The sequence below is a fragment of the Saimiri boliviensis genome, chromosome 9, assembly GCF_048565385.1.
Source record: "Saimiri boliviensis isolate mSaiBol1 chromosome 9, mSaiBol1.pri, whole genome shotgun sequence".
NCBI classification, from domain to species: Eukaryota; Metazoa; Chordata; class Mammalia; order Primates; family Cebidae; genus Saimiri; species Saimiri boliviensis.
Genome location: NC_133457.1, coordinates 96871589 through 96896402, shown reverse-complemented (window position 1 = coordinate 96896402; position 24814 = coordinate 96871589). Strand labels below are relative to the sequence as shown.

The 24814-nt window shown below is 54.3% G+C and overlaps 1 protein-coding gene across 4 annotated transcripts in view; it reads left to right on the top strand.

Annotated features, from left to right (window-relative positions):
• The window catches only part of NOL4L (nucleolar protein 4 like), a 148885-nt gene that overhangs the window by 41464 nt on the left and 82607 nt on the right, over positions 1-24814 (top strand). For 3 of the 4 annotated variants that reach the window (XM_039479274.2, XM_039479275.2, XM_074406394.1), the window contains exon 2: positions 17950-18105. In XM_039479274.2, the coding sequence (XP_039335208.1) occupies positions 17950-18105 (156 nt within the window). Of the gene's footprint in view, positions 1-6548; positions 7845-17949; positions 18106-24814 lie in introns of those variants that run through there. The other variant, XM_074406395.1, reaches the window with a different exon arrangement.

Here is a 24814-nt window from a genome sequence, read left to right as displayed (position 1 = left end):
GCTCTCAATTCCCAGCTGTGTGCTTTTAGGCAGGTGACTTGGCCTCAGTTTCCTGATCTGTAAAATGGGAATCATAATAGTACTCCCCTCCTGGTATCATAGTACAGGTTCTCTGGCCAAAAGTCACGATGAAAAGCTATTTGTGACGGATTTTACTAGTGACCAAGGCTGATGATGGCAAAGGGAAATGGTGCGCTGGATTTTGAGTGTACCCTGGGGTGGGATCCATTTCTGCCATTGACGAGCTCTGTAACCTGGGTCTGGCTTTAGACCTCCGAGGAAGTGGTTTGCTGCTCTCAGAGTTGGGAGCTGGCCAGGATGCCTGCTGAGGCCTCTGAGCCCCCACTGACCACCTCCCTCCCTGCCTCCCTCCTTCCAGCCTCGCCCACCTGCCACCTCCCACCCCTCCACCCTGCAGCCAAAATGATCCTTCAAAAGCACAAATCCCAGCACGGTCTTTTCCTGCCTGGAGAAAAGTCCTTGTTAGCACCCCACTGCCTTCAGGACAAAGCTGGAGAGCCATAGCAGGGGAGGTGGGAGGTGGCCCTCAGCTCTCTTCTCCCATGTCCTTCCACCAACCCTGCTCGGCTACCAGCTGCACACAGCCCCTCGCCATGCCTCAAAGGCCCCGTGCCTCTTTGAGCCCCTTCCCCCTTCCCTTCCTCGCCCTTCCCCTGCTTTCCCATCATCCTTCCAGCAGCTCCTCGGCCCGGCCATTCCTTGGGTCTAACCACTTCTCTCCCCCAGTGATCCAACTGCTTCCCCATGGCTTCCCTGCCTCTCTCTCACCCCTTCTTCTCTATAGCCCATTTCCACAAGCAGTCAGAGGGATCATTTAAAAATATCCTCTGGATGGTGTCACCCGCCTGCTGAAAATCCCTCTATGGCTGCCTGTTTCACGTGAATACAGCCGCCACCCCATCCGTCCTCCAGCACATTCAGCACAGCTTCCTACCATCCCACTCGCCGCTGCCCACGGTGCCGGCCGCCCGCCTGCCTGGGGGCCTGCACGGGCTGTTGGCCTTCAGAGGTGACCTGACGTTGCACCTGCAGCAGAGGCTTCCTCCACGCCCTTTTCACAGGCACAAAGCACTTGTTCAGGAGGCAGCCAGGTCTGCCTGTTGACTTAGTAACAACAGCGCCTGCCCCTGGTATCACCCTTTCTTTCTTTTTTTGAGACAGGGTCTCGCTCTGTCATCCAGGCTGGAGTGCATCGGCGAGATCTCGGCTCGCTGCAACCTCCACCTCCTGGGTTCAAGTGAGTCTCGTGCCTCAGCCTCCTGACTAGCTGGGACTATAGGCGTGTGCCACCACGCCCAGCTAATTTTTCTTTTTTTCGAGATGGAGTCTTGCTCTGTCACCCAGGCTAGAGGGCAATGGCACAATCTTGGCTCACTGCAACCTCCTTCTCTTGGGTTCAAGCAGTTCTCCTGCTCAGCCTTCCTAGTAGCTGAGACTACAGAGCCCCGCAACCACACCTAGCTAATTTTTGTATTTTTAGTAGAGACAGGGTTTCACCATGTTGGTCAGGCCAGTCTCAAACTCCTGACCTCAGTGACCTACCTGCTTTGGCCTCCCAAAGTGCTGGGATTATAAGCATGAGCCACCGCGCCTGGCCTCAGCTACTTTTTGTATTTTTAGCAGAGACGGGGTTTCACCATGTTGGCCAGGCTGGGTATTACTATTTCTGGTGGCAAAAGTGCCACTCATCCTTCAAGGCCCAGCACAAATATCACCTCCTCTATGAAGTCTTCCTTTATGCAGCCCCACTTCCTGCCCTGTTCCCGTGGGCCCTCTGGATGGTCCTCTCCCATTGCATCCCCTGATGGCAGAGCCAGCTGAGCTCCATGGCGGCTTCCTGCGAGCTTTATTCTCTTTCCTTCTCCCCATATTCGATGTGGTCATGATCACTGGCTGGCGAGCTCCTCAAGGCAAGAGTGCCACAGCAAGAGAGCTCATGTTTATCGAGCATGGCTGTGTGCTCAGTGCTTTCCTGCATCCTCTAAAATCCTCATAACCCCATGAGGTCGGTTCTCCTAAAAGCCCCGTTTTAAAGAGAAGTCAGTGGAGGTTTAAAGAGGTTAAGTCACGTGCCCAAGGTCACCCTGACACCAGAGCTAGAGCTTGGAATGAATCACGGCAGTGACTTATATATAGCACCTTCCACATCCCAGGTACTGTTAAGGTGTGTTTCATCTTCACAGTAACTTTTACTGCAGCTTCATGTTATGTCTGGGGAAACTGAGGCATGAAGCTGAGGTTAAGTAACTTGCTAAAGTTCAGGAGGAAGTCAGAAGTGGAGTAGGGGCCGAGCACAGTGGCTTACACCTGTAATCCTAACACTTTGGGAGGCTGAGGTGGGAGGATCTCTTGAGCCCAGGAGTTCGAGACCAGCCTGGGCAACACAGCGAGCCTCTGTCTCTACAGAAAAATAAAGATGAGCCAGGTTTAGTGGCACGTGCCTATGGTCCAGCTACTTGGGAGGCTGAGGTGGAAGAACTGCTTAAGCCCTGGAGGTCGAGGCCGCAGTGAGCCATGATTGTACCACTGTATGATCTGGGTGACACAGCGAGATCCTGTCTCAAAAAATTTTTTTTGAAAAAGAAGTGGAATAGAATTTGGGCCCAGGCTGTCTGGATGTTGGTCATCTCTTGGACATGCTCTCAAACATCAGTGGCACTGGCCATTGTAGCCTTCTCCCTCCGACCCGCCGGAGCAGCTCTCATTGTCCTGGTGCCCCTGAAACCTGGACTAGCGGCCGGCCCCCAGGACGCACTAGTTAATGAGAGTGTCAGGAATGAGGGAGCAGGGAAGCCGGTGGACGTGGGACCCTGCGTCAGCCGTTCTGAAGCTCTGTGTCCGGAAGCCCAAAGATGTGGCCACCCGTCTCCTGGGCTCGATGCCCCCCGCCACCCGCCTGTCCAGACGGCCCCAAGGAAGGGCCAGATCCATAAACATGAGGCTTTACTTGGGCTGGGAGGAGTGCTGGGCACTGTACAAGTCCTCAATATTATTGCTTTATTGTCATTTAAATGGAGCCTGCCTCAAACAGGCCACCCAGTTCTAGCCACCAGCACTGGACAAAACCCCCATTGAAAAGCCAATTACAATCACTCCATCTAAATTGTCATGGATTTGTATAGAAAATTACATCTCCATTTAGTCCTAAAGCGACGTCCTGGGCATGGACGGAGGGGAGGCTGGCCCATTTACCCCCGCCAGCTCAGCGCGGGTGCCGCGGGCAGACAGAAAGCCCAAGCTGCTGGGTCTTGGCCGGCCTGGGGAACAAAGGCCAGTTTGTGGGGGCCCAAAGAGAAGCTGGGCCTCTGAGGGCAGCTCAGATTCCAGGCCTGGGCCGATGGTCCCTGTACCGCCAGCTGGTCTCCCCTGCTGGCGGCTGTGGCCAGACGAGCTCCTGACAGCCGGCTTCAGGCAGCCCGTCAGCCCCGCCATCCCCGCCACCATCCAAGGTGGCTGGAGCTTGGCTCACATCCACATTGCCAGGAAATGAAGCCCAGGGAGCACTTGACTGGGACCCTGAGATCTCGGTTTCATTCATTCATTCATTCACTCACTCACTCACTGACATCTTCGTTGCCTGCTAGGAGCATGAGAAAGGCAGTAGAATAGAAGTGAGCTTCAGCTTCAGCGTGCCCTGCGTTCCGTTCCAGACTCTGTCCTCAGTAGCCATGAGGCCACTTGCTTATTTCTTTAGTTTTGAAATCGTTGTCGAGCGCCTACTGGGTGCCAGAGAACAGGACAAAATGGTCTTTACTCTTGGCCCTTAAAGTCCAGTGCCCTGAGGAACATGAACAGGGGCTGACTCAGGCTGGTATCCCCATTTCACAGAAGTGTAAGTAGGCAGCTTAGAGGAGCTGGGCGTGCCAAATGCAAGTGGGAATAGCGTTCCAGCCAGAGGGAACAGTGTGTGTGCATGGAGGGGTGGCGAGGCAGGCTGGAGCGGCGCTATGGCATGACACGAGGGCAGTGGGGCCACCTGCGGACTGTGGGCCTCTTCTCTGAGCCTCAGTTTCCTCATCTGAGGAATGGGGGTGATGACCCCAGCTGTTGGGGACTTGGGCAAGGGCTCAGGGAGATCAGGTGTGCCAGAAATTCTGTGTGGAGCTGGGCGCGGCGGGATGCTTTTGGCTAACCAGGAAAGCTTCACTTAGACGGCACTCTCCATGGGCCAAACACCGATCGAGGGCTTTCCGCGCATTCATTCCTAACCCCGACAGTCCCACGGGGCAGGGCTAGGCTCCTCATCTCACAGATGAGGAAACGGAGAAAACAGCACATGTCAGCTCATTATTTGTTCCTGCTCCAATAATTCTGATTACGGGTTGTCCAGGATCCGCACAGAGAAGACCCTCAAAAAGAATGTGTTGAATCAGTGAATACCTCTGGAAAATCAGTGCTGGGCAGTGTGGGGGCCTGGGAGGAAGATTCCTGTGTGCATGTGTGAAACCGTGTATAATGCTGTGGGAGTCTGAGTGTAGCTGTGGGCCTGTGTGTAACTGTGTGTGAGTCTGTCCAAGGACTGCATATAGTTGCATGTGTGAGGCTGTGTCTGTTACTTGTGACCTTAACTGTGTGTGACAGTCACACATTGTCTGAGTCCTCCCCAAATGCCCAGTGGCCAGAGGGGCTCTGTCAGACTGACTATGTGCGTGTGTGGCTGTGTCAGACTGTGTGTTACGGCCTACGCACATCTGTCTGGGCCCAGAGGGACACTTGGCACCCTTCCTGGGATGGCTGGCGGGCCTGGAGGCTACCTTGGGGCAGGACAGGCAGGTGCAGAGGCAAAGGGGTCAGAGTCCCCAGCATCTCCTGCCCAGCCCAGCAGACAGACCAGCAAATGGAAAAAAATGTTCACACCTGAGGCAAGCTGGTGGCTGCCCCACCAGGGACTGCTCTGTGCACAGAAAACAAGTTCTTCTGGTATCAGCTCAAGTTTGGCAGGAAGTGGCTTTTGGGTGGCAGGAAGCTGGATTCAGCTCATATCAGCCGAGGCGAGGGGCAGGAGAGCAGTTATCTGGGGTTAAACAGAGTTACTGAGAAGCAGAGACCCAACACGCCATGCCCGATAGAGTTGAGGGCAGAGCCCGTCCCTTCGGGCCCTTTAGGATGATGGGCGGGCGGTCTCATAAAGATTAGCCCCAGGACCCAGACAGGGCTCGCTGTCCACCTCTCGTTTACTCCCATTTAGAAGATGTGCAGACTGAGACTCTGCGAGGCAGTTGACTTGTCCAAGATCACCAGTTAAGTAGAGAGACAGAAAGGAAAAAGACTGCAAGAAATTTACATCTAGAGACAAAAGAAAAGCCAGGACAGAAGAGCAAAGAGAAGAGGAGCGATGGGACAGGACAGAGCTAGGAGTCGCGTGAAAGCAGCCAGCAGTGAGGCTGCACCATGGGAAGGCCTGTGTGTGCCCATCATGTGCAAGGTCATCACGTGGACGTCACAGCTGCCCTTGAGATCCTGAACCCATTTCCCAAATGTGGGGAGTGAGACTCAGAGAGCCTCACTGGCTGAGCCAGGCTTGAAATCCAGATCTGATTCCAAAGCCCAGGTCCTTTGAGGTCATGCCCCTGTGCCCAACTTCCAGGGAAGGGAAGTGGCTATTCTGAAAGGGACACCCAGTTCCACAAGCTGCTTGCCTGGGTGCTCAGTTGAGGGATTCACTCGGCTGGCCAGTGGAGAGCCAGGGTTCAAACCTAGGCGGGATGGCTGCAGAACTCATGTGCTTAACCATGTGACGGGGTGTGCCCAGCACTCTGCTGGAGCAGGCAGAGAAAGCCATGGCCCTGCCCTTGAGCTGGGACCCAGAGGGTCCAGCCACTGGAATGAAGCTCTACAGCTGGCAAGAAACTGAGTCTCCCAACGCCCAGCCCTAGACACTCTGTGCCGCCCCCCCCACCCCACCCCCACTAGAGCCCCTGGGCACTGGGCTCTGGTCCTTCTGCTCTCATCCCAAAAGCAGCTCTCAAGCTGTTCCCTGGCTGAGATGCTGATTTGAAGCTCAGTTTGCATGTCGTTTGCACATTACTCAGTGTATGTCAGAAGGTACGAACATCTCCCTTTCCGGGAGAGGGCTGCCGGGGGCCCCCCTGCCCTCCTCCAGACAGCAAAAATGCCAGCCGGCTAGACGGGAGCGACGCCCTGGCCTCTGACGGCACCCGCCTGCTGCTGCCTCCCCCATTCCCTCCTGGAGCCAAATTTAGGCAGCTCTGCTACTGAGAGATGGGGAGAGCAGAGGCAGGAAACGGTGAGGTTGGAGGCAGCCTGGCCTTGGCCCTCCCAGGGTGGGGCAGCCCCAGGGGTGCCCCTGTCCCTAAAGCTCTAGGCGCAACCTCCCCCCACCCCTCCTCCCACTGGAATGTTGGCGGGGTTGGGGAACGCTGGGTTCTCAGCTGCAGCCCTGGGTGCTGGCTACCCCAGCCATGAGGGAGGAGGGAGTGAGGGAGGGAGGGAGGGAGGGAGGAGGTCATGGTCGGGGCAGTGGGGAAGGGATCAGATAGCCTCCTCCTGCCCCAGACACCCGCCGCCACTGGGGACACAGAGCTGGCTCTGCTTCTTGGACACTTCCTGTCCCTCCTTGGTGTGCCCCTCCCCAACTCTGGGCCTGATTGTTGGTGGGGGGGCAGGGGGCATAGCCAGGCCTGAGTGGACCAAACCCTCTTGCCTCCCAAAGGCTCTCCCAGGCCATCTCCCTGCTTGGGCCAGGCCTAACTAACACCTGAACGGTCTTAGTTTCCCTACCTGGGAAATGGAGGGGGTGGCCTAGAATGACTTCCAAGCAGCTGCCTGCACTGACAACAGGAGCCTCTGGGAGGCCTCACAGAAATGAGGGTTGTGGGCTGGGAGCGGTGCCTCATGCCTGTCATCCCAGCACTTTGGGAGCCCAAGGCGGACGGACCACTTGAGGCCAGGAGTTCGAGACCAGCCTAGCCAACATAGTGAAACCCTGTCTCTACTAAAAATACAAAAATTAGCCAGGTATAGTGGTGCGTGCCTGTAATCCCAGCTACTTGGGAGGCTGAGGCAGGAGAATCGCTTGAAACCAGGAGGTGGGATCATGCCACTGCACTCCATCCTGAGCTACAGAGCGAGATTCCGTCTCAAAAAAAAAAAAAAAAGAAGGAAACAAGGGTGGTTGTGGCAGCGGCTTTAGGCCTAGAAACTTCTTAGATTTCTCAGGTATGGCTAGGAGAGGCTGTGCCTCGTGATGCTAGGACAGGACCTGCGTGGGCTGAACAGTGAAAAGGAGGAAGAGGTGTGGACTGGATTTCAGCCACCAGGAATCCAGGGGTAGGGCCAATGGAGCCCAGTAGTTGGGGTCCTGGGGTCTGACTCCCTGGATTTGAACCCTAGCTCTGCCACTCTGCACCTTGTGACTGTGGGCAAATCCCTTCTGCTCTTCTGTGCCTTCGCTTCCTCACCCTGGGGCAACAGATTTCTCGGAGCTGTTGGGAAAGTGAAACGAGGTCGTCAGTGCTTGGCACACAGTAGGCTCACCGCGATGCCAGCCACCAGCGTGACTGTTGTGCCTCCCAGGGCGGTTAGGAGGCCCCGGAGCCACAGCAGATGTGGATGTGGACGCGGTGGGAGGCGCTGTAGCTTGGTTGCTGAATGGGCACGGGGATAAGGGGTTCAAGTCTGCGTGACCCTGGGCAAATGGCCACACCCCGCTGTGCCTTGGGCGGGGAGCAGAAGAGGCGCTGACCGCGGAGGGTCTGTGAGGATTACGGGAGATCAGGCTTGGCACGGCGCCTGGCACATAGCGGGCGCTCCCTGAAGGAGAGCTGGCAAGATCGAAGGGTACCGCCCTGCACAAAGGACAGGTGGGCAGCGTCCCGGGGGGCGGGGCAGGGCAGGTGCGCCGGGAACGGGTTGGCGGGGCCGGAAGGAGGACGCGAGGCCGGCGGGCGCGCGCGCAGCAGGTGCGCGTGGGGTGGGCGGGGCCCGCGCGGGCGGGGTCTCCAGGTGAGCGGGCGCGCGCCTGGAGGCCGGAGACTGGGGGAGGCGAGCCGCCCCGGCCCGCCGCCGCCGAGCGTCCCTGTGTCTTTAACGCCCCGTCCCTGCGTGTCCCCCCCCGCCCCCTTGGTGCGCCCCCCCTCAGCCAGGCTGCAGCCGCGGAGCCGTCCCCCCTGCACTGACAGCTGGTATCTAATTACTGTGTGAGAATGGAAAGTCAGGCTGTCCCAGCTCCGGGGAGAGGGGATTAACGTCTCCTGCAGAATACACTTCCTCTGGTGGGTTGCCATGGTTACTCTCATTACCTGCCTGCCCGCGAGGAGCCCGCGCGAGCCGCTCCAGCAGGCCCTCCGAACCCGGCCCGGCGCGCGCGCGCCTCCCAGCTCCTCCCACCCCTCCTCGCCGGGGCGCACGCGCGTGCGCCGTGAAGAGAGCGCGGCCGCCTCGCCCTCGCCCTCGCCCCCGCCCCCGCCCCTCGCCCGAGCAGCTGTCAGCGGCGCGCGCGGCCAGCCCGGCCCCAGCGCGCGCTGTCAACAGTCATTAGCGCCGCCCGCTCCCCTCCCCCTCCAGCCCCACCTCTTCCCCCGGCCCTGGGTGGGGCCCGCACCTGGGGCTCACCGCTCGTTAGCGCGCCCGGACCTCCGCCTCGGCCCGGAAGGCCCCGCCCGCGGTCCCTGGCTGGCTCAGGGCCACCTCCTTCCGCCTAGGACCCCCGCTTCAGTGACCCCCGATTCCCTGTCCTAGGCTGCAGTGCCCCGGGAGGCGGGTCCCCAGAGGAGCAGACAGAGCTCTTTAATGGGTGTCTTCTAGGGCAGGTGCTGTTTGTGCGTCATTTGGGTTCCCACAGACTTCCTATGAGGTGGCGAAAGCCATTATGCCTGTGGTGTCACCCCACACAGGAGGAAACTGAGGCCCAGGCAGGACAGCCCCTTGCCTGGAGTTGGGGCTGGGTTGTCCTCAGGCCTGTGACTTCTCCTCTAGAGCACCCTCCTGGGCCCCCTCCCTGCCCCCGCCAGGCCAGTCCTGCCGCCAGTTTCAGACCCTGTCCTGTCCAGCCCCAGCCCTCACAAGTCATGGTCATCCGGATCTGCACTTCCCCAGCCCTTCTCCTTCTCACTGGGGGACACTGTGGCCCACTGCACCCCTTTCTCTTCCCATTCCTTTCCCCCACACTAATTCCAGACATCCCAGAGTTAACAAAACCAAAAAAAGAAAAGAGAAAAGACTCAGCGCTGCTTGGAGGAGATGGCATCCTCAAATGCAGCACTGTTGTTTGGGGGGCTGGTTCCAGGCACCTTTCTCTGTGGCCTAGGGTGTGCGTTTTGGTCCCCCGCGTGATTTGAAAGAAGATGGAGGTTCAGCGAAGCAGAAAGGAGGTCTTGGAATATGTGAGGCCTGTTCCAGATGGCAGGTGCGACTCGGTGGTGGCAGTGGCGGCGGCAGCTCCGCGCTAACAGTTGGAGATTGTGCACAAGGGTGGAGAAGAGGCAGGTGCTACGCTGAGTCCTCAGCGCCTTGTTTATGTATTTATTTATTTACAGGGGAGTGTGTCTCATCCCTCTGCCCCATCCAGGCCTACGGAGCTCAATAGAACTTTGGGTCCCGGAATTCTGGGGTAAATTCCTATTTTGGAGGGGTTTTTTCAGTTTCCAGCCCCCCGTAGGTGGTATTCACAACCGAGAGAAATTAAAATACTGCCTTTGTCCCAGTGAAGCAATACCCTCTCTTCAATCACCTGATTGCCCTTTACGAATTAGGACCAGCTTCTTCTGGGGATGCTCAAAAGAGGGTTTCTGGCTGTTTGGATAATGGTCTTCATTCTGGTTTTCTTTTCTTTTTGTTGTCTTAGTTTAGTGTGGTTTTTAATTTCCTTTCCCTCTGGGGCCCCTTTGCAGGAGACTGACTCCTCCCCGTGGGTTCTTTTTTCAGCCCCACCAGGCACCGAAATGAGACTTTACAGGAATCCCCTAGAAGCTTCCAAAACTCCAGTTGTGGCTGATTTGTTTTTTTGGGTTTTGGTTTGCTTTTTTTTTTTTTTTTTTTTTTTTTTTGAGGTGGGGTCTCACTCTGTCACCTGGGCTGGAGTTCAGTGGTGCAGTCCTGACTCACTGCAGCCTCCACCTCTCCGGGCTCAAGAGATCCTCCCACCTCAGCTTCCTGAGTACCTGGGACTCCAGGCGCATGCCACCACACCCGGCTAGGTTTTTTCGTATTTTCTGTAGAGACCTGGGTTGGGGGTGGGAGGGGGTTCGCCATATTGCCCAGGCTGGGCTTGAACTCCTGAGCTCAAGTGATCCTCCCACCTTTGTCTCCCAAAGTGCTGGGATTACAGGCATGAGCCATTGTGCCCAGCCTTGGCTGAATTTATTAAGGCTGGGTTTGGGGGACCGGAGGAATCCCTTGGTTGCAGAAGTTGGGAAGAGCATTCTAGTAATTAATATGCAGGGTAACTTTGGTCCGTGATCTCAGCCACTCTGATGGCCTGGATGGGATGGAGCGGTATCCTTGGATTTGCCTGTGCAATCAGCCCCCAAAGTTCTGGACTCCCACACAAGTGGTAGCCAAAGATTTGCTTCCTTTGGGGTGAGCTCTGCTGGCTGACTTTCTCCTCTTAACAGCGATCTTGTTGATTTTTATGCCTTGTCAAGAGCTGGATCTGAAATGCACCAGAGGGCATATTCTAAGGACTTTCTCTGTGGTTTCTTCTTCTACCATAGGAGAAACCCGGTCGAGAAATGTCGCTGCTATTTAGCCACACCCTCTCAACCATGGCCTCGTCGTTGCTGGAAGGCACCCTCTACTAATATAGTGATGGTGGCGCACTAAATGGCACCCTGGTGGCCTAAAACTGTGATCCCACCTTGATAAGTATGTAACTTATTACCAGCAAGTGACTTCGAAGTTCTAATGGAGATGACAGAACTGCAATCCATTAGCAACTGGACCTCACTTCACCATCAAGGGCAGGAGTCCATTTAAGTGGCTCAGGTGGGGAGACAGGCAAGATTCAGTCCGATTCAGGAGCTCCCTGAGGTCGCCCCGGCAGGAGCCTGTCTAATGGCCTGGTAAGACCTCCCGATCCCCCTCTCAGGTCTGCAGCCTTGGAGGCAGCAGTCTTCTCATGCTGAGGAAACCGAGGAAGCCAGAAAAGACCTGCCAAGGGATGCCCTGCTTAAATATTAATTCACTTTGCTAGGGAGGACTTGAAAATCTGAGGTCAGGATGTGGGGCGTTCCTGCTCTTTCTATCCATAATCCACATTAAGTCTCTGGGTAGATGTCTTGAATTTAGACTAATGTTGCCCAATAAGATTCTTTTGTTCTCACTATTAGGAAAATTGGCCTTCGTTGGAGATGAAAATATTAATATATTAGGCCAGGAAGCACAGAGCATGTCTCTATTTAATGAGCCAATGCCTGCTTTCCTCCAGTTACCTCCCTGGCTCAATCATGGAGACATTTTAATCAGCAGTTCTTAAAATATGTCTTGCATCAGAATCGTCTGGGGGACCTTGTTAAAACCCCCAGAGCATCAGATTTGGTAGGTGTAAGGCGGAACCTGAAAATGTACGTTTCTAGCAAATTCCCAGGTGATGCCAATGTTGCTGGTTTAAGGACCACATTTTGAGGACCGCTACCGTAAATATTTTGAAATATCAGCAGTATTTAAGTAGAGATTTGGTGATTTTGTCAATGACTTGCCACTTACCTTTTAGTTTAGAACCCAAATGGCCTGGTTTTAAAGGGAGTTGGTGATGTCCAAGGATGTAGCTCCATAAATTTGTAGGTTTTTTTTTTTTTTTTGATTTGGTTTTGTTTTTGTTTTAGAGATGGGTCTTGCTTTGTTGCCCAGGAGACTTGAACTCCTGGGCTCAAGTGATCCTCCCATCTCAGCATCCTGAGTGGCTGGGACTACAGGCATGCGCCATCATGCCGAGCTTCTCCGTAAATTTTTTGAAACTACTGCCATGTCTGATTCTGTTGGCCTGGCTCTGGCAGGCTGTTTGGGGGTTGGATGGTTCCAAAGGATGGCGTGTGTTACCATGGCAATGTTCTCCATGCAGGAAGACCCCAGAGGTTGATCCTGCACGAGTGACTGTGTGTTTTTCATGGTTTTTCCCATGGGGTGCTGGAGGGTTCTGTTCCATTACTCCTGCTAAGTGTTTCCAGGAAGCTGGGATAGTCAGGAGACTCCAGGTCCCTTCTTGATCAAGCCTATAGATGAAGTGAACTTCCTTTGTCGATCCACTGCCCAGTTTGCTTAGGGCAATGGCTTCGATGAAGCTAATTTGGGTACCAGGCAGAAGGCGGGTGGCAGGGGCTTCCCAAGGCTACAGGAAAGGTGCTTTCTGTTCCCTTTATTAACAGCTCTTCCCTTGCAGCACTGTGTCTGGATTCTTAGCTAGGGAAGGCCTGCCTCCCCTGCAGCATTTAGCATGAAGGTTATTACCTCCATGGATGCAAGGGATAGCAGAGATGTCTGTGGCACGTGACTGCCGTCGGATCCCTTTGTTGCTATCTTCTCAGGGTTCTCCTTGAAGGCCACGCAGACATCCTGGCGTTCTTCCCTTAGGGTGTAGCACACATGGAATCCAGGGGGCTCCAGCTCACTGGAAGACAGTTCAAGGTGTGGCTCTGCAGACCTGTGTGGTTTGAGTTCTGGTGGCTCCAGGCCCCCTCCTTTCCTATGTAAATCTTTGCTATAGAGATCGGTGGATCACAGGACCCACATTTGAACATCAGGGAAGAGAGTGAGTGATCAATTTTTAAAGAGGGAACTACTGAAAACTGCTTCCCTGATGAATTTTGCTGGGATTAATTTTATGGTCACATCGGACCAGGTGCAAAGCTGTTGTTTACGGGAGTCGGCCTAAGAATGCAGGTGGGAGGCCTGGAGAGAGACAGGCCACATGGGGCAGTGTGTTTTGCTTTTTTAGCTGGGTTGGTCAATTACGCTTTTGACTTTTGGAAATCTTATTTCGAGTTTGTGGGAGCCTTGGCATATTATTTAGGAATTAAACGAGACTATGCATCTCTTCGGATGGATGTTACTGAAGGGGACCCATTTTGTTATGGGTCCCCTCTGGATGCGTCAGAGGGGCCAGAGATAAGAGGAGATTCCTAAACACAAAATATCCAGACTTGGGGGGTCCAAGGGAAGAGGTGAATATTAAGCAATTCTGTATGTGCTGGGTGCCTGACGTGCATGCTTGATCCTTGGAACATCCAGCTAGCATTTTTAGGCCCATTTACAGGTGAGGAAACTGACTTTCGAGAGGTATAGAAACAGGCCAGGCGCCATGGCTCACACCTATAAATCCCAGCAATTTGGGAGGCCAAGGTGGGCGGACGACCTGAGAGGTCAGGAGTTCCAGACCAGCCTGGCCAACATGTGAAACCCCATCCCTACTAAAAATACAAAAATTAGCCAGGCATGGTGGTGCACACCAGTTATCCCAGCTACTTGGGAGGCCAAGGCAAGAGAGTCTCTTGAACCTGGAAAGTAGAGGTTGCAGTGAGCCAAGATCATGCCACTGCACTCCAGCCGGGTGACAGTGCAAGACTGTTTAAAAAAAAAAAAAAAAAAAAAAAAAAAAGAGAGGTATGAAATAAAGTGACCTACCCAAGGCCCCCAAACTGGGTTAGGGGGAAATTTCCATCTCACCTATCTAAAATATTATCTCCTCATCAGATTGTTTTCTTTCTCTATTCCTTCCCACAAAATTTTATCTCCTTCATTTTCCAGAAATTTCTATGTTCTGGTCTGAAACAATTTTGAATGGGGAGATCTATCAGCCTTTAAGCAGCTAAGCCTCTGGGGCTATGCCTCCGGATTCAGATGATACAAATGTGGCGGACTTCACTGTACGCTTAAAAATGGTAAAGATAGGCCAGGCGCAGTGGCTCACATCTGTAATCCCAGCACTTTGGGAGGCTGAGGTGGGCAGATCATGAGGTCAGGAGTTCAAGACCAGACTGGACAACATGGAGAAACCCTGTCTCTACTAAAAAATACAAAAATTAGCTGGGCATGGTGGCTCGTTCCTGTAATCCCAGCTACTTGGGAGGCTGAGGTAGGAGAATTGCTTGAACTGGGACCCAGGAGGTAGAGGTTGCAGTGAGCCGAGATCGCACCACCACACTCCAGCCTGGGTTACAGAGCGAGACTCCATCTCAAAAAAAAAGGTAAAGATGGTACTTTCTGTATGTGTATTGTACCTGACTTTAAAAAGTCATTGGAACTACCCCATGATATTCTTTTTAAAAACTGATGTTTTTTAAATTAAAGTTTATTAGACATACAGATTGTAAATGTTAAGATTTTGTTTTGTTTTGTTTTATTTTGAGACAGAGTTTTGCTCTTGTTGCCCAGGCTGGAGTACAGTGGTGCAATCTCGGCTCACCACAACCTCCGCCTCCCGGGTTCAAGCGATTCTCCTGCCCCATCCTCCCAAGTAGCTGGAATTACAGGCATGCGCCACCACGCCTAGCTAATTTTGTATTTTTAGTAGAGACGGGGTTTCTCCATGTTGGTCAGGCTGGTCTGAACTCCCAACCTCAGGTAATCCGCCCGTCTTGGCCTCCCAAAGTGCTGTGATTACGGCGTGAGTCACCAAATGTTAAGGTTTAATGACTTAATATGTTGAACACACTTCTATAACTACTGCCCAGATCAAGAAATAGAAACCTAGCGGGCTAGTATCCAGAATCTACAAAGAACTAAAACAGATTTACAAGAAAAAAACAAATAAGCCCATTCAAAAGTGGGTGAAGGATATGAACAGACACTTTACAAAAGAAGACATACACGAGGCCAACAAACATATGAAAAAATGCTCATCATCACTGGTCATCAGAGAAATGCTAATCAAAACTACATTGAGATACCATCTCACGCCAGTTAGAATGGCGATCATTAAAAAAATCTGGAGACAACAGATGCTGGAGAGGATGTGGAGAAATAGGAACACTTGTACACTGTTGGTGGGTGTGTAAATTAGTTCAACCATTGAGGAAGACAGTGTGGTGATTCCTCAAGTTCCTAGAAATAGAAATTCCATTTGACCCAGCGATCCCATTGCTGGGTGTATATACATAGGATTATAAATCGTTCTACTATAAGGACACATGCACACGAATGTTCATTCCAGCACTGTTTACAATAGCAAAGACCTGGAACCAACCCAAATGCCCATCGATGATAGACTGGACAGGGAAAATGTGGTACACGTTTACCATGGAATATTATGTAGCCATAAAAAATGATGAGTTTGTGTCCTTTGTAGGGACATGGATGAACCTGGAAACCATCATTCTCAGCAAACTGACGCAAGAACAGAAAATCAAACACCGCATGTTCTCACTCTTAGGCGGGTGTTGAACAATGAGAACACATGGACACAGGGAGGGGAGCATCACACACTGGGGTCTGTTGGGGGGAAATAGGGGAGGGACAGTGGTGGGTGGAGAGTTGGGGAGAGACAGCATGGGGAGAAATGCCAGATATAGGTGATGGGGAGGAAGGCAGCAAATCACACTGCCACATGTGTACCTATTCAACAATCTTGTAGGTTCTTCACATGTACCCCAAAACCTAAAATGCAATTAAGAAAAAAGAAATCGAAACCTAGCTATGTTCATTCTTAAGGTTCATTTTGTTTATTTTCACTAATGTGAACCTCTGGCTCTAAGTGTGTTATAACTGTACATCCCAAATCTAGATCTTCGTTGAATAAAAAAATTTTTAAAGTATTTTATAACTGACCTATCATAATATTTGTCCCATCTGAACCCTGTCTCAGCAGTATTTGAAGGGCCCCGAAATACTGGGCATTTATGGGTCAACAGTGAACATGTTAGTCATTGATCAGCCTGTACAGATGGCCTGAGATGTCGGAGGGGGTGGCATTCCCCCAAAAAGAGGTCAAATTGATTCCCGAGAGAGGTTAAGAACAGAAAAGTCATGGAACTTCACAGCTCATCTCATAAGTGAAGCTTGGGGAGGTTGAAGGGTTTGCCCACAATCTCACAGCCAGGAAGCGGGACCAGCAAGTGGCCTCTCCTACACAGGGAGAGAGAGAGATAGGCGCTATCTGAGCCATCCCATTGAAATGGTTCCTGACCAGGAAGGAAGCCATTGGTGAGAGGGCCTGGTCGGGGCCAGTGAGGTCACCTCCCAGGGTCACCGTTTAGGGACACTGCCCACTGGCTGTGGGGCTCCAGACCCCACATCCCAGATGCCCTTTGTCCCCCATCTGCTCTCTGCTCTCGAATGGGCTGCTGAGGAAGAGACACTGCTGTTCGCCCATCATGGTATGTTGGGAAAGCTCCTGGGTGAAACCAAAACCTGTCTGTGCCAGAACGTGTTGGGAGCGAGCGTCCCCTGCCAGTGAGGCCTGTATTCTACTCGGACTACAAAGTCTGAGGTCCTAAGCCATCTCTGCCACCCACCAGCCTCCGTACCTCTGGCAGGTCCTGACCCTAACAGCCTCCCGGGGTTGTCACGGTCTTTGGCTCTCTCATACCTGGGGGAAACGTGGCGAACTGCAAAGCGCTTCTTGATAACAATGTTTATGGAGCAGTCCCTGTGCGCCAGGCTCAGTGCTAAGTGCTGCATGCACATCTCAGTTCTTCCCTCCGTAGCTCGTGGGAACGGGGCTTCTGTTATCCCCATTTTACAGATAAAGGGCCTGAGGCTCGAAGCACAGTAAGTGCTCAGGGTCACACGGCCATTTCCATGATGGGGCCATATTCAAACCAGGGCAGAGTGTGTCCAAATGACTCAGCCCAGCTGCCACTTACCGACCACTCAGTCATCCATCCAGTCCTTATTTGCTGACTACCTACTGTGTGCCAGGCACTGTTGTCAGTGCTGGAGAGACAGCCAAGAAGGAGCAAAGCCACATCCTCCTGTTGCTGACATCCTTGAATCGGGGTCCTTTGTGAAGAATTCTCTTGGAGATGTGTTTTTTGGGCACTTTTAGAGAAAAGCCTGCCTCCTTTCCCCCGAAATCTCCTCCATACGGTTTGCTCTCGATCTTCAAAGCTCCATAATGTCCCCACAGACTCCCCTTAAGCAGCTGACAGTTGAGAGCCTGGTGTCCCCAGGTCTGCGTCCCACTTCGGGCTCGGAGCAGTTCCCCCGAAGTCTGTTCCCTTCCGGGCCCTGGCCTCGCCCCCAGCCTCCAACCCTGTTTCCCTGCAGCCTCCTTCCCTGCTGGAGGGGAGGGCAGGCGCTAGCCCCGCAGCTGTTTGCTATTGAAGGACCCGTCTTGCTCCTGGCACACCTTGTCGGGCCAGCTGACAGCACTCATACCCGCCTGATAAGAGGCTCAGGCCCGTGGCCGACCCGTTCACGAGGCCCTGCCACTTCCACGTGGCCTCGTGCCTGTTATCCTGCTCGTCTCCACACACAAAGAGCCCGGGTGCCGTTGCTGGCGCTCAGCTGCTGGAGTGGGGAGGGCAAGCAGCCGCGAAAAGCTTTTCAGAAAGGCCAGGGCGGAGGCAGGAGTCACCCAGGTGATCGGAGCTGCTCCCCTGGGACCCCAGCCCAGGCCCACAGTGAAAGGTTACTGCTAATTGGCGAGCTCCTGATGGGGCCGCATCTACTTAGCACTCCCCCTCCCCAGAGACTTCCAGGATGGTCTTGGCACAGCGTGTGATTCAAGAGCTCCCCGCCCGAGTCTGGCACAATCTGTCTGAAATTGTGAACATGGAGCCTCTTGGTTTTTTAATTTGTGTTTTCGTTGTCGCCATTCTCTGCCCATTGTTGCTGGTAGATTTCATAGCCACAGCCACCTTGACTCTGGCATCCCCCTCCAGGGAGCCCCCTCGGCAGGCTCCCACCCTCCCCCAACCCCAAGACCCCCTGTCAGAGCCATTGCCCGTCCTGACCCATTGCCCCGGCCTCAGGGCCCAGTTCTCACCCCGTCATCATCCCTGACACTAACACAGCTTGTCCACCCTGTCGCAGGGGGCAGATGGCCTGTCGGAGCCGGAGGGCATCTCTCTGAAGCGGGTCGCTGTGGTGGAAGATTTCTTTGACATCATCTACTCGATGCATGTGGAGAGCTCAGCGGAGCCAGGCAAAGCCCCCAAGCACGCTGGGCAGAAGAAAACCTACCGAGCGGTGAGATTTCTGTCTCTTTGCCTCCACTGGCAGCCCCAGGCCTTGGCAGGAGGCCACGGGCTCCGCACATGTTGGGCTGGGGGGGGCGGGGCAGGGAGCTGAGGCGTGATGAAACGGCCTTTGGGGATCTAGGGGGCACAGGGCAAGGGCACAGCAGCCAGAGATGGCTTACAGGATGAGGGGAGGGGATCTGTGGTCTGAGCACAAAGGAAAAGCAGGTTGAAAGGGGTGAGAGGGAGGGAAGGAGGGATGAGGGCAGGAGGCGCCCTCCTCTTCCCCGCTTCTGCTTTACTCACTCCCACCCGACACCACCCCCAACCCCAGGCCCTTACAGCCTGTGCTGGGGCTGGGGTGGTGGGGGCAGATAATGATCAGAGGAGCAATTCCCTCCGTGGTTTGCATTTACCGGTGCCAGGTCTGTCCTGAGCTCTTCCTCCGTGTGAGCTCATCCTGTGAAGTCAGGACTGGGAGTTCCCCAGGGGAAGTCGAAGGACCTGCTCCCCACCCTCCAGGAGGTCATAATTGGATTTGGGGTGGGGCTGCTGAGAGCAAAAACAAGATACAGGAAAGGCAGAAACATCTCCAAGGCGCTCTTTGAGAGAGCAAGAACCCAGGCTCAGGGGCATTTAGCAAAGGCACCGTCCAACGCAGATGAGCCTGGGGGGCTTCGAGGAGGAGGTGACACCTGTGCTGGCGTTCTAAGCTTTGGGGAGGCATAAGGGCAGGGAGGGCAACGTAGGGGCAGGGAGTGTCACAAATGCGGGGGAGGTGGAAATAGATGGGACTGGCCAAACCCAAGGCCCCTCCAGACCCTGCAGAGGGGCCTGCCCGTGTCCTGATCTGTCCCCTGCTGACCCACATGTGAGTCCACGGCTCATGCATATCTTGGAACCATTTGTCCAGTGCCCCAGAGGCCAGTAAAGCCACGCACTTCCTGCTCACTCAAGCCTCGCAGCAGTCCTGTGACCCAGGCACTGAGGTCCCATTTCACAGTTAAGGAAACTGAGACTGAGATAGTCAGGTCACCTGTCCGAGGTCAGACGGCAGCTGAGTTGCAGTCGGTTGGTGTCCTTGTACCCCCTCCATGCTGACTTTCTCTGGAGCTTCTAGAGATGTGCCCTCAGTAGCTGGGCTTCCCCACCCAAGGCAGATGTGAAACTCCCTACCCCAAGTTCTTTGTATAAATAGCTTTAGACTCCCCTGGAGGTGGCTGTATAAGTCTATAATTTCCCCTTATGGCCTATCTTTTTTTTTTTTTTTTTTTTTTAATGCAACCATCTGGTTTGTCCTTGTCCTCAGAAAATGGGTTTTGCCCTAAATGGATTTTAAGGATGGACCCTTAAAATGTGCCAAGGGCCTCGGAGAGGCGAGGTGTCTGCCCAGGGAAGCAGGAGGTGATGATGCCATCTCCCCGCCCCTGCTTCTCAGTCTATGTGCTTTGGGAAGTGACTTGTGGGAAGGGAGTTCTGAGGGGGTTTCCACCAGAGGGTCATAGAAGAAGGAAGAGGCACCCAGGCTGGGGCTGACGTGGGCCCCTTGGCACTGACAAGACCCACCACATTTTCTCAGCATTACATTAATTTACCGTTGTGGGTGGGGCACAGTGGTTCACACCTGTAATCCCAGCACTTTGGGAGGTTGAGGTGGGAGGATTGCTTGAGCAGCCTCAAGAAGTTCAAGACCAACCTGGGCAACATAGCAAGACCCCTTCTCTAAAAAAAAAAAAAAAAAAAAAAAAAAAATTGGCCCTGGGCTTGGTGGCTCACGCCTGTGAATCCCAACATTTTGGGAGGCTGAGGTAGGCAGATCACTTGAAGCCAGGAGTGTGAGACCAGCCTGGCCAACATGGCAAAACCCCATCTCTACTAAAAATACAAAAATTAGCTGGGCTTGATAGCACACACCTGTAGTCCCAACTATTTAGGAGGCTGAGGCACGAGAATCACTTGAGTCCAGGAGGCAGAGGATGCAGTGAGCTGAGATCACACCACTGCACTCCAGCCAGGGTAACGACTGTTGTCTCCAAAAATCAAAATAAAAAAGTAAATTAAAAAATCCAGGCCTAGTAGTGTGTACCTGTAGTCCTAGCTACTTGGGAGGCTGAGGCAGGAGGACTGCTTGAGTCCAAAAGTTTGAGGCTGCAGTGAGCTATAATCACACCACTGCACTCCACCCTGGGTGACAGAGCAAGACCCTGTCTCAACAACAACAAAAATTCACCGTCGTGCTGAGCAGTCAGCATTGTGCTACACCAGCACTTCCAGCCCTCTGAGCCTATACATATATGAAGGTTGTATGCATGAAGCAGGTGCTCTTGCTACCGCCATTTAAAGATGAGAAAACTGAGTCTCAGAGAGACACGTAACCTGCCTGAGGTTGATCAGCTGACATCCACCGCCAGGCCACCCACCCCAGAGCCTGTGCTCTGACCACCACGCATCCTGCCTCTTTGCAACCCTCCTGTGGTCAGCTAGAAAGCCCTACCGCTTGCTGTTGTTCGGCAGATAGGCTGAAGCCAGCTGGATCATGTGATTGCCCTGGCCCCTTCAGTGCCCAGCACCAAGCCTTGCCCACAGGCACTCTTTGGGCATTGAGGAAGGCAGGGGTCTGCATCCTTCACGCTGTGGGGAGGGCAGGGTTGGGCTGGTCCTGCCAGCACTTGCGTCCCTGGACCAAGCGGACATCCAGCCCTTTGCTCTGCACTTCCTGGCTTCTCGTCCATATGCCTGCCGCGTGCCCCACTTCCCGCTGCCCAGCCTGGAGCTGGCACATGACTGGCACTGAGCCAGCTGGGCTGCGCACAGAGCTGGAATTTCAGCAGCAGGGCCAAGGCTGAGCTGAGCAGGCCAAGGCCCTCCTGCAGTGGGTGTGAGGCCGAGGGGGCTGGCGTACCTCCCTCCTCCCTCACGTGCCTCCTCTCCTTTTCCCCTTCTCCTCCCCATCTGTCACCCTTCTCATGCCACCCTGTTCCTTTTTGGGGGGCAAGCGGTGGTCCTGGATGCCTTTGTGTCCCTCTTCTTCTGCTCCTATCTTCCTTGACGCAAGCCTCGCTCTTCAGCCCCACGCTGTAGACACGAGGCTACCGCCCACCCATGCCTGTGGAAACAGTCCCCAAGGAAACCCCCACTGATGGCTGCAGAGGGTCACAGCCTGGTATCCCAGGCTGTGCATCAAGCCCCTGGCTGAGGACTCTTTGGACCTATCTCTGTGTTTTGCCAAAGCTGAATCCTGGGATTGCCTGTTAGTTTCCGGGGCGCAGGGCCCCTCTGGATTTTTCCAGTCCTGGGGTGCTATAGCAGTCAGAGGACTGGCAGGGAGGTGGCAGACTTTTCAGTGCACTAAAAGGCACATTATTTGGTGGGGAAAAGAGCTTTCTGGCATCTACTGCTGTCCAGCCATGGCTCAGACAGGGCAGGCAATGAGCTTTCTGAAACTGGAGGTATTCGAGCTGGAGTCAGATGGATAATGCAGGGATTCCCATTTTGAGCAGGACATCCCTGTCTCAGCTTCTCAGGGTGACCTGAGGTCCAGAGGATCTCGGAGGTCTCACCAGCACCAGGGTTTGGGGAAGGTTCCAGCTGGTTCTACAGAGTTTCCTGAACTCACTCAGAGGGCTAGTCCTTTTTCCAAGGGGCCTCCCTGCTTTTCTGATTTCTGCACCCATCTGGGTTGGAGCAGGCCTCTTTGCTTTCTTCTCCCTCCCAGGGTGCTGGTAGGTCAGATCGGGTTCCAGAGTCCAGATCTAGCTGCCCAGGCCACTTTGGAGTTGGGGCCAGATGTGGTCAGCAGCTGCTCTGGGCCCACCACGTGCTAATCCACCCACAAGGCAGAAGGAGGATCTTGTAAAGTGGTGCAAATCCCCCCAATTGGCCTCATCTGTCTTTGTCGGCCTCTGAGTTGGGGAGTGAAATGGGGCCTTGCAAGTCAGCGACTCTGCAAATAGCTCCTGCTCTCCCTGCCAGTGAAGTCTCTGTTTTTTTTTTTACCACCGGGAAAAATGTAAAAGGCAAATTCACGCACTGGACTCAATGTCCAGGTAGGAGGCCCCAGGAGCAAGGCAGCAGGCAGCCCAGGGTGGTGGAGAGCCGCTGGGCAGGGACAAGGGTCTTGGAACTTCCCCTCCTTAGACACAGCAGCTCTGTCTTTATCTGTTTCATGTGTTGGGCTTCAGTGTATGAGTCTATTTCTAGAACAGGGTCTGCAGCTCTAAAACCATCTGAAAACCACCATCCTATTAACTAGAGCATCTGCTAGGACTGTCCTCCTGGTTTCGACTCATCCTGTGGTCCTGTGGCCTTGGGCATCCGTGCACTCAATCAGAAACGGAGGTCCCATTTCTGGTCCCAGGCAAGCCAGTAAGATGAATCAGAAGATGCCTGCTGAAGGCTATGGGGGGAGGGTTTGTCATCCTCTCCACGGGTCCCTACAGCAGTGCAGAGCTGGGTTGGACTCTGCGCTTTACTGACTCCCCAGGGAGCTCTAAGCCAGGCTTGCAGACAGTCCAGCCTTGCAGGGCAGGGCTTCCCGCCCCGGCCTCAGGCAGCTCCAAGGACTTCTCACCTATGGACCTTCCATCTTCCCCTCCACCCATCTGTGGGACCCAGGGCCAGAAGGTGTGTACTCAGCACTCTCCCTCCCCTCCCCGTGGCGTGCCAGCCAGCCTTGGCACACGGCCGGGGTCCCTGCCAAGGCCAGCAGAAATGTGGCTACCACTCTACCCCTGGAGAGGGAGCCGTTCTTGTTCGCTCAGCAGGCCAGGCAGCAAGAAGGGCCCTGCCCATCATGTGTGCAGCCCTCAGCAGAGCAGCCAGGCCAGGAGGACCTCCTGAGCCCTTTAAAAAAAATACTTCTCTGCCCATTGGCAGGGGAGCAGGCAAGCCCTGGGTAGCTCAAGAGGCCTGCTCTCATGGTAGGGACCTGGCCCTCCTCTCCCAGGTGACTGTGCAGCCCTCTCCCAGGCCCTCCACTGCGCTCTCCTGACCTAGGGTGCCAGGTCTCAGGGGAGCCAAGGGGCATCCGTCGACCCAGGTCAGCCATGGCCCTCTGCTCTGCCTAGCACACACCTTTCCCTCCTGCAGCCACCACCCTTCAGCCAGGTCTCTCCCTCCAGACCCAGCAGGCCTGAGGAAACATGCCCCCAGACTTCCAGGCAGCCGTGGGCTGGGGATGAAGTGCTCCGTGAGCACGGCAGGAAAGCCTCATCCCTCGACCCTGACACCTGACCAGGACCAGCTGCATCCGCGCTGTTGCTCTCCCATCCGCTGCTCCAGTCAGAGGCACTGGGGTTTGCCCTTGTTCCTGACCTCCAGAGGCAGGCAATCAGACAGGGAATTTGAAGGGAGATAACTCATCAAGGAGCCTGCCTGCTCCGCAGAGCATCAGATCAGCTGAGAAGTAACAACTGTGTCACCAAAATTCACTTTGCATTTGCAGCCAAGAGTGGCCTCTGGATTTTTGGTGGTGGGCCGAGCTGGAAGCCGTGCCTGAGCTGGTCCTCCAAGGGCCTGGCCATAGCCGAGGGCACCCCAGGCCTTCTGCATCCCCCAACTGCACTCCCCAGCCCCACCCTAGCCCACCTGTACCCTCCAGCCATCGCAGAGATGGAGAAGGACATTCGTGCATTGCCAAAGGAGCAAACCCATGCAGTTGCTGAGGGAAGGCGGGGCCCCAATGCAGCCCCTCACCCTTGGCCAACTTTCCTAGCCAGGCTGCGGGCTGCGGCGAGGACGGTGGAACGCTTGGGTGATGCTGCCCCTTAGTGGAGAGGAGTGGGAGGACCCGGGCTCCAGGAAGCACGTGGAAAACCAGCCGCTGGGCAGCCTTGGTCCTGGGAACCCGGGACTAAAGGGACTCTTTGGCTCCCACCAGACAGCTAAAGCAGGGTCAGCGGCTTTTCCAAAACGCAGAGCAAGAGGAAAGGGTGGGACACCTGGGCCCACAGCCACCTCTTGCCCACTCCCCCACCCAGCCCTTTTCGTTATGTCCCCTCCCTTCTGTGTCTCTCTCTCCCGGCCCCGGCGTCCCTGCGCTCTTCCTCAGCCAGGGAGGCCCTCTGGAGGCAACTATGGAGTGATGTGACCTGGAGCTTGGGGTTTAGCCTGGCACTGCCCCTAAAGTGCTGTGTGACCTTGGGCAGTTGGCTCACTTCTCTGACCACAGTCTCTTGGAACATGGATGCCCACAGAGCCTGTCCAGTTTGAAAAGCCTGATGCTCGGTACTCGCGCTTCACAGCAATCGCTGAGAAGGTTGTTGATCTGTGAGAGGTCACAGGAGGTGGCCCCTAGGACCCTTGGTTCTGTACATAAGCCCAGAGCAGTGAATGTATCCGTGGGCCTCAGTCTATCCATCTCTGAGAGGGGAACTGCTCACCCTATGCTATAGCAGTGTTGATAAGCCCAGTTTTTTTCACAGCAGCAAATAAAATGTTCTGAGGAATGTTACTTACTAGAATATAGGTTAAAGACTAGATCATGTTTAAAAGCTTTGCTTTTTCAATTTCTAGCCTCCTTTATTGAGATTTTTTAAACAAATGGTTTTCCACAAAAGTACTGTCTCATTTCCAACGCTGAGAATCCAGGACACCTGCCCCTTGCTCCTCAAATCTCTGACTTTCCTTGCAAGAGCCAAGAGCCAAAGCACCTGCCACCAAAGCTCAGACCTTGGTGACCCCATGGCCAAGTTACCTCCCGACGGATCCGTATAACAAGC